At 34.6% G+C, this 13,360-nt stretch overlaps 1 protein-coding gene across 14 annotated transcripts in view; it reads right to left on the minus strand.

Moving 5' to 3' along the window:
- Positions 1-13,360, minus strand: part of NCOR1 (nuclear receptor corepressor 1) — a 203,504-nt gene that overhangs the window by 41,029 nt on the left and 149,115 nt on the right. For all 14 annotated transcript variants that reach the window (XM_036920642.2, XM_036920646.2, XM_036920647.2 and 11 more), the window contains 2 exons: positions 4,639-4,768; positions 2,276-2,471 (listed from right to left, as the gene is read on the minus strand). In XM_036920642.2, coding sequence (XP_036776537.2) covers positions 2,276-2,471; positions 4,639-4,768 — 326 coding nt within the window. The remainder of the gene's footprint in view (positions 1-2,275; positions 2,472-4,638; positions 4,769-13,360) is intronic.

A 13,360-nucleotide genomic window follows, 5' to 3' on the forward strand; every position in this document is an offset into this window, starting at 1 on the left:
AAGATAACAATAAATACAGAAGGGACTTCAGGCACTTGTTGAATAAATTACTGGATGGATATACTAGGTAAATTAGCTAAAACAAAAGTTAACCTTGGGTTAAAGTGTAATCAACTGTCCCAGTTTATAGAGTCACTCTGAACTAAACTGGTGTCATATTAAACAACAACATCTTGGAGTTATATTAATCAAAAATATAATTAGTTTGGTTTTAAGACCACTGCATTATGATTAAAAATTAGGATACCACTCAGATCTAAACCACATGGATTAATGTATTTGAACACAGAAAAATGAAGTTCACAGTTTGGAGTCTCAGAATTTGGGGCTCTAGCCTTGTTCAGTCTCTCCAGCTCCCAATTACAACCCATTCTGTAAAGCAGATCAAGAAAAGATATAGAAGTCCTGAAGTAACTATATGATATACATATTAGATGATTCAGATAATAGAAAATCCAGATACGAATAACATGAAACTTTAGCATGAATTCAGCAAATACCATTTGAATGTCATTATTTCTAGGTTTTAATTCTTCCTCACAAAATTTACTCTAAATCATTTATGTAAGGAATAATCAACAGTTTTTTGTTTTGTTTGTTTTCCACTTTATGGTATGTTTATTTGCCGCTACTTTCTTTTTCTAAGACTGCCATAACAAATTGCTACAAACTGGGTGGCCTGATCAATAGAAATGCATTGTCTCACAGTTCTGGAGGCTAGAAGTCCAACATCAAGGTATCAGCAGGGTTAGTTCCCTCTGAAGGCTGAGGGAAAATCTATGCCTGCCTCTCTTCTCTCTTCTAGTGGTTTTCTGGCAATCTCTGGCACTCCTTGGCTTGCAGAAGCATAACTCCAACTTCTGCCTTTATCTTCATGTGGTGTGTCTCTCTCTGTATGCCCAAATTTCCCCTTTGTAGAAGAACCTCAGTCAGATCAGATTAGGGTCCACCCTGCTGATTTCATCTTTTTTTTTTAATAATCAAGTTTTAAACTATTCTATAATTTACATTCTCAAGATGACAGATTTTCTCATAATTGGAATGCTCAAAAGACGAGCACTTCTGCTAAGTCCACATATACTCTGTAGCTCATTTAATTCATTCCTTCAGCAAGTAATTATTGAGTGCACACTGTGTCAATTATCAAGTTAGGGATTAAGGATTCTTCAGACACAATATACTAAAAACCCAAAAATTATCCATGTCTTTAACATTCTTTTTCAAGAAATAATTCACTTAGCTACTGTTATATACCCAGGCTTGGTGGGAATTATCACTCTTATTCACGTTTTTACTAGCATAAGATCTGTATTTAAAACACTAAAAATCTTCTATTTAAAACTCTAACATGAGAGGTTTAGTGTGTCATATAACTAATAACTCATTATTGGTGTGATGGAGAGGGTGTCAGGATCACTCAGTACCACAGTTCCTGTTTTATATTAAACAGCCCTTGAAATGCATGGCTTTCTATAGCTAATAGCTCTTACTTATCTATATAAAGTACTACAAAGAGTTTACTGGATCATTACAAAAAACTATGCCCTAATTACAGATTACTTTAATGTACCTTCATGGCATATATTACTATACTACATGTATACTAATTATTAGTAGTAGTATATAAAATAAAATTACATATGTATATTATACACAATATTATATATAAAATAATGCTGAGCCATGTATTCTTAAACACTGAATGTTCATTCTTTCTTATGGGTTATAATCTCAGCAAGGTAGAGACTAGACAAACAGATAATTTGTACTTTACAGATAGGAAACTAAAGCTCAGAAAGGTTAAGTGACTTGCCCATGGCCACACAACTGGTAAAAGCTGAGGTGAGGATTGAGTCAGAGTCTGAATGGCACTATACACCACACAAAGTTGTCTCCCATCATATCAGAGAATTCGAATATTACCCTGTTATAGGTGATTTGCTTGGAGGACAGGATTACAATTCTTACTTACTCTGAAAACTAAGATGAAAGGAACATAAAGCATGGCTTTTATATCAATCTTCCAACATAAAGATGAATTCACATTAACAAGAGCTCTATTAAAATGTTACTGCCATCCTTTAGTAGTCAATAACACTAATTACTCTTAATAGTTTAACTGAAATTAATTTAAAGGAATTTTATCTGTTAGGGACAAAAGTAATAAATCAATCGATACACTGATAAATTACAAAAACACAGGGGACTCTACTTTTGAGTACAGTTTTCAAGAAAACATTTCAGAAAAGTTATTTGTGGTGATACCTCTACCTACCTTCCCACTCTCTGTTTGGACTCCTGGAGGGGCCACACGGACTTGTGGAACTTCTACATTCCAAATCTATCTGCTCTTGCCTCTGCCGCTGTTCCTCCAGGAGTGCTGACTCATGCACTGCTTTAATGTGTCGCTGGTAGAGGGCATAGCCACTTACTGGGGTTCCAATTGGTATATTACATGGGGTGCAGGAAACCTACAGGGGAAAAAAACACAAATATGCCAATGACCAAAATAATAATTACCATTTGTTATAAGTAATACTTATTTATGTAATATTACTGGTATAAATTATTTTATCATATTTTAAAGTAATCTTCAGTATAATGCTTAAAATGATAAACAATTACTTTCAGAACTGAACACAATATAAATCACCAAAGTTGTGACATGAGAAATCCAAATCAGAAATTAAAATACTTTCATCTGTTTCTAAATTATGATTGTTGATTCCCTGGTGGCTCTACGATGGGTCCTGGACCCTGCCACATGTCCTCTCACCAGGTAATCACATCCACTTCTGTGTATTTATATGTCAACAATTCATAAATTTCTATTTCGAAGATGTTTTCTCCCAGTTACACACACATAAAATTGCCTACCTAACAATTCCACTTGGGTATCTCAAACCACCTCCAAGATTACATTCATTAACTGAACTTTTCAATTCCTAAACTCAATGCTTCTTTCTCCAGTGGTGGAAACTATAGGAAATGGGGCCTTAGTAGCTGAAGACAGAAGCCTGGCAGTCAACCTTGACTATTCAACCTCCTCCCCTCCCACAATCAACTCATTAACATACCAGTTCTCTTCAGGGCAAAATTAAATGTTACTTCTTCAGACAGGCCACCCCAACCATCCAATAAAATACTTAGCTCCCTCCTGATTTTTCCTCTTATTGAAGCCTATACATTTCTTTCACAGTATATAGCATTTAATACAATTTGCAATAATGTTTGTTTTCTGTTTATTTTCTCTCTCCCACTTCATGAAGGCAAGAACCCAAGCTGCTCTATCCAATCCTAAATAAAGAACCCCTAAGACGGTCAGTATTTCATGAATGCAAAAAAGGCCTGGGAAGAGTAGAGATCTGACTTTTTACAACACCTATAATCTAAAGATTTCCATAGCTTTTTTCCACTACTGTATGTAGGCCTTTTCACTGAACACAAAACATATGCATAATTTTCCTGCCTTTGTGCTTCAGCTTATGTGTAAACATGGCTTTCCTCCTTTTGCTATAAATGAACTGTTTTTGTCCAACCAAAATACTATTTCTTATACGGACCCTGCTTAAGTGTTTCATTAAGAAGGAAGCTCTCTTACCTCTGAAATAACCAAAATACATTTTTTTAACCTATCAGAGCATCACATTTTAATTCATTTTAATTTTTACTATGATTTTTTTCTATGTCTTACTATCAAGACCCACCTCAAGCTTTTTGAATTCAAAAATTATAATATATAAATATTTCATACAGCATTAAAAATGTTGTCTTGAACTGGACAGATGCTCAGTAAATGTTCATTTGAATAAATCAATGAACAAATGTTTAATGATTCTTTTTGTGGGCCTATCATAAACCCACACTTAACTTTTACCAATCATCATGTGAGACAAGAAACAAATTTTTATCCTCTGAAATAAAGTAAGAGGTAAAACATAACTAGTAAGACCAATACCCACCCAAGTTTGGAATTCAGTATCAAATGGGAGTCAAACTTGTAGAGATTATTAAGGTAAAATATAAATAAAACTAGATTGTGAATTGTATACTAAAGTTAGCCATAATCTCTATAATTCATTCTAAATATTCTAGTTTTATATATGAAATATATATTATATATAATATGAATATATAAATAAATAATTATATATAAACATATTATATATATTCGGCCACTGTCTTAAAGCAAAACAAAACAAAAACAGAACTTAGTAATATTTATGACTAGAGCATTATATATGCATACTTTTTTCTATAATTGAAAATGACCATTTCAATCAACTATTACAATGAATCCACTTTAAAAACCAACATATCAGCAAATGAATGGATAAACAAAATGTGGTATATGCATACAATGGGGTATCATCAGCCTTAGAAAGGCAGGAGATAGAGACATGCTACAACATGGATTCATCTTGAGGACATCACACTGAGTGAAATAAACCAGTCACAAAAAGACAAATCTGTATGATTCCATTTATATGGGATCTCTAAAGTAGCCAAATTCATAGAGACAGAGAGTAGAATGGTGGTTACTAGTCAGGGGGGAGTTATGTACTGACTAAAGAAAAGAAGAAATGTCTCTATAGGTCTTTATTTTTCAACGTCACTATTCTTACACTGAAAACTTACCATTGGTGGGATAACAGCAGCTCTATGCTGAAGCTGTGGCAGGTCCAGTGGATTTGGTTTTATTGGGGATGAGACCAGTATAGAGCCAGTGGTGTTTAACAATGAAGGTTTTGAGTCCATAGGAAATATTCTGTAATTGGCAATAAAAAAAAAGATAAATATATTTTTATTTAAGACTTTAAACATACAATCACCATAATTCCTTCTAAGTTAATATGTACATAAGATACTTGAATGGGTAAGGAAAAAGGATTCTAGAATACTAGTTTTCCAGGTTAAAAAAACTAATATAATATTGATTTTTAGGTTGAAATTCATCTGAATTTAGTCATCTGCATCTAACCAAAAAAAAAACAGTCTGGACAAATGCCATTATAAAATATTAGGTCCTAACTTACCACTAACAGGTTACAAACTAGTCACCTGTTACAGGATGTTTTGCTAGAATAACAGAGCAGTTTTTAAAACATTTGAAATAAGCCACCATTTTAAAATGGAGAATTGCACCCAAAATTTTGACTCCTGGTTTCTCATGAAAAAATGGGAAGGCCAGCCAGTGCAGAACTAGCATCCCACAGAGCAACACACTGATTTGCAGCAGCTGCGCTGTCAGCAATCCATGCTTCTCTGTTCACCACAGCATCTGTCACCTGACACTCCAGCTGCTTCACTTGTTTTCAGTGCCTACACTTGAGCTTGGGACGCCCAATATATGAATTGGGGAAATCACACACATGTGCCATATCTTTTGGGTTTGATCATACTTCCCAATGTTGTTGGTTACTGGGGGAAGATTATTATTTTAAAAGGTATAAATTGATAAGAAAACTAGGATGCAAAAAAGAAAACAATTCATATTTTATATAAAGAATAAAAATGTGTTTACAGATGTAGAAAACTGAAGGTATTATTTTAATAGTTTGGAAGTGTTGTAGAATTTTAGAGCGTCATTCAAAAATACCATATATTTACAAAGAATTCCTGAATTTCAAGAATACTGTCGTATTTGTCTCTTAGTATGCTCCTCTTTGGATTACTACCATCCTAATTTTTCCTTCATTTATAAATACAGGTACCAAAACCAACAGTGAAAAACTGAGATAATCCTCATTTTAGATGACATATTTCATTAAAGAATACTTAAAAGGGCAACACAGCTTGACTCCATTTATGCTTACTCCAAAGGTTGGGACAACTAAAATCTAGATTACTGTAAGATGAGGGGAAAAGAATGCTAGATGGTTGAATTTTCTGGAATATCAATGGTTAGCCAGGATCACTATTTTATTTCAATTCTTGTTGATGAAAATTCTCATATCTACTATATAAAAATCTCTTAGGAGAAATCATCAGTATAATATTCAGAATTATTCTAGTATCAAATCTCATTCTATAGAGCATGTGAGATTAATAAAATATACTGGATATGGACTGAAAGCAGTGACTTCAGGACACACTATGAAAGTCGAGCTTTGCACAGAATTTGGCTGTCTGTTGAGTGGTGCCTCTTAATTCAAAAGTGGAGAAGAAAGGAAACTGGTCAAGAGGCAGTATAGGAAGACCCTGTACTTAACCTCCTCCCACAGACACACTGAATTTACACCAACATACAGAGCAATTCCTTCTGAAGAACTGAGGGCTGGAAGAACCTTAACAGCTTCTGCACAACACTGATAGAGGGACCACAGAGAGAAGGGTAGGAGAGATGGAGACACAGTAACAACAGGAACCCCACCCCCAATGCTACAACCTACAACAGGAAGGGATATCACTGTGGGGCTGGTCACAGACTTGCCTGCCCTGGGGCACAGCAAAAAAGAAAATAGAACAGTTTAAAGAAGTAACTAAACTATAAGTGAAGAAAATCCATTTACTAACCCTAGAACATCCTCCAAATGGTGGGGGTACTGCTGGAACTCTCTCCAGGGCTGGAGGTGCTGGCAAAAGTCATGTTTATGTTCCCCCTCCACCTTAACGGAGCAAATAGGAGCAGGATCCAAGCACTCTGGCTGGCCTGCTAAGAATCACCCCAGCAAGCACTAAGCGACTAGCCCACCCTACTTCCAGCCATCTTACCAAGAGGTCAATGGCACAGTGTACAACAAGACACCCCTGGTCTATGTCCACTCCACCTCCAGCTGTCTCACCAAGGTAGCTTAGGTGAAAAACATCCCAGCACACCACTCGTGAACACCTTTTCCAGCTCCAGCCTTCCACCAGGGCAGCCCCAGCACAGAGCACCCAAGACCTCCAGCTTGAGCCTGCTCCAGTTCTAGATGGCCCAGCATGGACGCCCTGGCATGGGGCACCACAGGACTCCTGACCCACACCCACTCCATCTGGCCAGCCAGGGCCACCAGACACACACAATCTACCCAGGGGATGTTTCTACACAACATGCCACTCCTTCAATGTGGTTACACCTAATTCATAGAAACAAACTGAGAAAATCAAACAAAAGGAGGAGAGAGAGGAGTATGTTCCAAGCAAGAGGGCAACACAACATCTCAGAAAAAAATAAATAAATAAAATGGAGGTAAGCAATTTACCTAATGAGTTGAAAGTAATAGTCATAAAGATGCTCACCAGACTGGAGAGAAGAGTGGATAAACTCAGTGAAACTTTAACAAAGAGATAGAATATATAAAAGAGCCAGTCAGAGCTGAAGAATACAATAACTGAAATGAAAAATACACTAGAGGGAATTAATAGATTAGAGGATGCAGAAGAATGGATCTGCAATTTGGAAGACAGCATTAATGGACAGCACCCAAGCTGAAAAGCAAAAAGAATTTTTAAAAATGAGGGTAGGTTAAGGGACCTCTGCAACAACATAAAGCATACTTGATTATAGGGGTTGCAGAAGAAGAAGAGAGAGAAAGGGGCAGAAAACTTACTTGACTGAATAACAGCTGAAAACTTCCTTAACTTGAGTAGGAAACAGACATCCAGGTCTAAGAAGCACAGAGAGGCCCAATAAAGATGAACCCAAGGAGGTCCACACTGAGACATATTATACTTAAAGTGACAAAATCTGAAAAGATAGAATCTTAAAGGCAGCAAGAAAAAAAAAAAGGATTTATATACAAGGGAAACTCTGTTAGATTTTAAGATGATTTTCTAGCAGAAACTTTGCAGGCCAGAATAGAGTGGCATGATATACCTAAGGTGCTGAAAGGGAAAAAAAAAAAAACAAAAAAAAAAAACATGCCACCAAGAATACTCTACCCAACCAGATTATCAATCAGAATTGAAGGAAAGATAAAAAAGATCAAGATAAAAATTGAAGGTAAGTTTCCCAAACAAAAGCTAGCCACACAAGAAATGTTTAAAAGGTCTTAAGTGGAAAAGAAAATGCTAGAAAAAGGAAAGAAAATATATGCAAGAAAAAATATCATTGGTAAAGACAGTAACTTACCCACTTAAAAAGTTAACATGAAGGTTAGAAGACAAAAATAGCAAATTAACTGTAACTATAAGTAGTTAAGCAATACACAAAATAAAAAGATGTCCAAAAACATGAAGGGGGAGAAAGAGAGAGTAAAAACATAGTGCTTTTAGAATGTGTTTCAACTTCAGCTTAAAACAGAGTTGTATATATATAAGCCTCACAGTAATGACAAATCAAAAACTTATAATAGATACACAAAAAATAAAGAGAAAGCAACCTAAACATAAGACTAAAGAAAACCATGAAACCAAAAGGGAACAGAGCAAGAGAAGAAGAAAGGAACAGAGAGGAACTACAAAAACAATCAGAAACAAAAAAAATGGCAGTAAGTACATCCTTACCAATAATTACCTTAAATATAAATGAACTAAATGTTCCAAACAAAAGACAGAGGGTGAATGAAGAGATTAAAAAAATAAGACCCACCTATATGCTGCCTATAAGAGACTTACTTGAGATCTAGAGATATATACAGACTGAAAGTGAAAGGATGGAAAAAGGTATTCCATGCAAATGAAAACAAAAAGAAAGCTGGTGTAACAATACTCATATCAGGCAAAACAGAGTTTAAAGCAAAAACTGTAACAAGAGACAAGGGTGTTACATATGGTAATGTTACATTATATAAGGAGTCAATCCAACAAGAGAATATAACATTTGTTTATATATATATACGCACCTAACATAGGAGCACCTAAATATATAAAGCAAGTATTAACAGATATAAAGGGAGAGACTGTTAATATAGTAATAGTAGGTGGCTTTAACAGCCCACTTACATCAATGGATAGATCACCCAGAGAGAAAATCAGTAAGGAGACATTGGCCTTAAATGACACATCAGACAGGATGGCCTTAATAGACATATACAGAACATTTCATCCAAGAACGACATAATACACACTCTTCTCAAACACATACAGAATACACACTCTTCTCAAGCACACAACATTCTCCAGGATAGATCACGTTGGGCCACAAAACAAGTCTCAATAAATTCAAGAAGACTGAAATCATATCAAGCATCAAACCACAATGGTATGAAACTAGATATCAATTACAACAAAAACCGAAAAACAAATGAACATGAAGACTAAACAACCAATGGGTCAACAAATATGTTTTTAAAAAATCAAAAATACCTTGCAAAAAAATGGAAACACAACTTTCCAAAATCTATGGGACACAGCAAAAGCATTTCTAAAGAGGAAGTTCACAGCAACACAGGCCTGCCTCAAGAAACAAGAAAAATTCTGGATAAAGAAGATGTGGGACATATACACAATGGAATACTATTCAGCCATAAAAAGAAATCCTGCCATTTTCAACAATATGGATGGATTTAGAGGCTATTATGCTCAGTGAAATAAGCCAAGTGAAGAAAGACTAATACCATATGATTTCACTATTTGTGGAGCATAAAAACAAAGCAAAACAGCAGGAGCAAAACAGGAGTAACTCATAAACACTGGTTATCAAGGGGGAGGGGCTGAGATGGGTTGTGGGGAAGTGTGAGGGGGGATAAAGGGGCACAATAATTCTCAATTACACTATAACTTGGTCATGGGGAAGGTAGTACAGCATGGAGAATATAGCCAATGATTCTGTAACATCTTTCTACATTGATAGATAGTAAACACACTAATGGGGGTGAGAATTTGATAATGTGGGTAACTGTTGAACCACACTGTATTGTACATCTGAAACCAACAAAGATTGTATAGCAATGATACTTCAATCAAAAAAAAAAAAGAAACAAGAAAAATCCCAACTAAACAATCTAATTTTTTATCTAAAGCAACTAGGAAAAGAAGAAAAATAAAGGCCTAAAGTTAGTAGAAGGAAGTAAGTGAAATAGAGATTTTACAAACAACAGAAAAGATCAAAGAAACTAAAAGCTTGAACTTTGAAAAGATAAAATCAGTAAGCTTCTACCCAGATTCGTTAAGAAAAATACAGAGAGCTCAAATAAATAAAATCAGAAATAAAAGAGAAGTTACAACTGACACCAAAGAAATACAAAGGATTACAAGAGATCACTAAGAGCAATTATATGCCAACAAATTGGACAATGAAGCAGAAATGGATACACTCCTAGAAACATACAACTTTCCAAGATCATAAAGAAATAGGATATCTGATCAGACTGATTTCAATAATGAAACTAAGGAGTAATTTAAAAATTCCCCAAAAACTAAATGCAGGACCAGATGGCTTCAGAGGTGAATTCTACCCAACATTTAAGGAAAAGTTCTCAAATTATTCCAAATACTTGAAGAGGAAGAAGGCTTCCAAAATCATTTTTATGACTCTAGCATTTCCCTGATACCAAAACCAGACACCACAGAAAAAGAAAACTACAGGCCCAAATCCCTGATTAACATAGATGTGTAAAAGCCTCAACAAAATATCAGCAACCAAATTCAATGACATATTAAAAGGATCATACACAAGGATAAAGTAGGACTTCTCACTGGGATGCAAGGATGGTTCAACATCTACCAATCAATCAACATGATACACCACATTAACAAAACAATGGATAAAAACCTTATGATCATTTCATGGACAGTGACTTCAATGGGGTATGGTGGGTACTTGATAATATGGGTAAATGTGGTAACCACAATATTTTCCATATGAAACCTTCATAAGAGTGTATATCAATGATACCTTAATAAAAATAACACCTTATGATCATTTCAAAAGATGCACAAAAGACATTTGACAAAATTCAACATCCATTCATGATAAAAAGTCTCAAAACATACAGAAGCAATGTATTTTAACATAATAAAGGCCATAGACAGCAAACCCACAGCCAATATCATACTCAATAGTGAAAAGCTGAAAGCCTTTCCTCCAAGATCAGGAACAAGACAGGGTTGCACACTCTTGCCACTTTTATTCAACATACTGGTAGTAGTCCTAACCACAGCAATTAGGAAAGAAAAAGAAATAAAAGGCATTCAAATTGGAAAGGAATAAGTAAAAGTGACACTATTTGCCTATGACATAATACTATATAGAGAAAACCCTTAAGACTCAACCCATGAACTATGAAAATAAATGAATTCAGTAAAGTCATTAGAAACAAAATTAACATACAGAAATCAGTTATTTCTTTACATTAATGAGCTATCAGAAAGAGAAATTAAGAAAATAATCCCATTTATAACTGTATCAGAGAGAGTAAAATACATGGGAATAAATTTAACCAAGGAGATGAAAGACCTACACTCTGAAAACTGTAATACGCTGATGAAAGAAACTGAAGGTGACACAAATAAATGGAAAGATACTTCATGCTCATGGACTGGAAGTATTATTATTATTATTAAAATGCCCATAGTACTCAGAGCATGCTACAGATTAAATTCAATCCCTATCAAAATACCAATGGCATTTTTCAGAGAACTAGAACAAAAAAATCCTAAAATTTGTATGGAGCCACAAAAGACCCCAAATAGCCAAAGCAACCCTGAGAAGGAACAAAGCTAGAGTACTCACGCTCCCTGATTTCCAACTATACTACAAAGCTACAGTAAACAAAAGTGTAGTACTGGCACAAAAACAGACACACAGATGAAAAAAGAATAGAGACCTAAAAAAAGAAAAACAACCATGCATATGTGGTCAATTAATCTTAGACAAAGGAAATAAGAATACACAATGGGGAAAAGACAATCTTGTCAATAAATACTGTTGGAAGAACTGGATAGCTACATGCAGAAGAATGAAACTGGACCACTACCTTATACCATATATAAAAATTAATTAAAAATGGATTAAAGACACGAATGTAAGACCTAAAACCACAAAACTCCTAAAAGAAAACATAGGCAGTATGCAATCTGACACTGGTCTTACCAATATTTTTTTGGACCAGTCTCCTTGGTTAAGAGCGAAAAAAGCTAAAATAAACAAATGGGATAACATCAAACTAAAATGCTTTTACACAGTGAAGGAAACCATCAACAAAATGAAAAGGCAACCAATTAAGTGGGAGAAGATATTTGCAAATCATATATTTGATAAGGGGTTAATATCCAAAATACATAGAGAACTTACACAATTTGGCATTAAAAAAAAATAGATAATCCAATTAAAAAATGGGCAGAGGGCTTGAATAGAAGACATACAGATGATCAAAAGGCACATGAAAACATGTTCAACATCACTAATCATCATGGAAATGCAAATTAAAACCACTATGAGATACACCCACCTACCTGTCAGATTGGCTATTATTAAAGAGACAAAAAATTAAGTGTGGCAAGGATGTAGAGAAAAGGGAACCCTCGTACATTGTTGGTGGGAAGATAAGTCGGTGCAGCCACTATGGAAATTCCTCAAAAAATTAAAAATAAAATTACCATATGACACAGCAATTCCACTTCTGGGTATTTATCTGAAGAAAACATCCTTATGTTCACTTCATCTATTTATAATACTGATGATATGGAAGCAACCTAAGTATTCACTGATAAATGAATGGATAAAGACAATGTGTGTGTGTGGTATATATACTGCCATGGAACATTATTCAGCTATAAAAAAGAATGAAAACCTACTGTTTCCAACAACATGGATGGACCCAGAGGCCATTATGCTAAGTGAAATAAGTCAAACAGAGAAAGACAAATACCACGATTTCACTTGTATGCAAAATCTAAAAAAACAAAATAGAAACAGACTCAAAGATACAGGAAACAAACTATTGGTTACCAGAGAGGGGAGGAGTCGGGGGGACAGGCCAAACAGGTGTTAAGAGGTACAAACTATCAATTAAAAAATAAATAAGTCATGGGGGATGTAATGTACAGCATAGGGAATATAGCCAGTGATATTGTAAAAAACTCTGTATGGTAACAAGATGGTGACTAGACTTATTGTGGAAATCATTTCATAATGTATAAAAGTATCGAATCATTGTACATATAACTGAAACTAAGAGGATACTATGTAGATTAAACAAAATTTTTTTAATGGTGAAAAAAAGAAAAAGTTGAATTTTGTTTCTGATTAAGTGGTTTAATCTAATTCATTTCTAGAATTTGCATGAACCAACTTTCTATTGTGATTCTAGGTGAGATTCCAATTTCTTTCAAGAAAAGGAAATACCCAAGAAATTAAATATATTAAATAAAGCAGTATCGATTCCCATAAAATATGTAAAACTTTCAATTTTTATAAAAACCATAAAGAGATGAGATATTTTCATATTATAGTATTTTTAAAACACAAATATGAATACTATATTAACTTATT

This window comes from Manis pentadactyla, chromosome 4, assembly GCF_030020395.1.
Source record: "Manis pentadactyla isolate mManPen7 chromosome 4, mManPen7.hap1, whole genome shotgun sequence".
NCBI lineage: Eukaryota > Metazoa > Chordata > Mammalia > Pholidota > Manidae > Manis > Manis pentadactyla.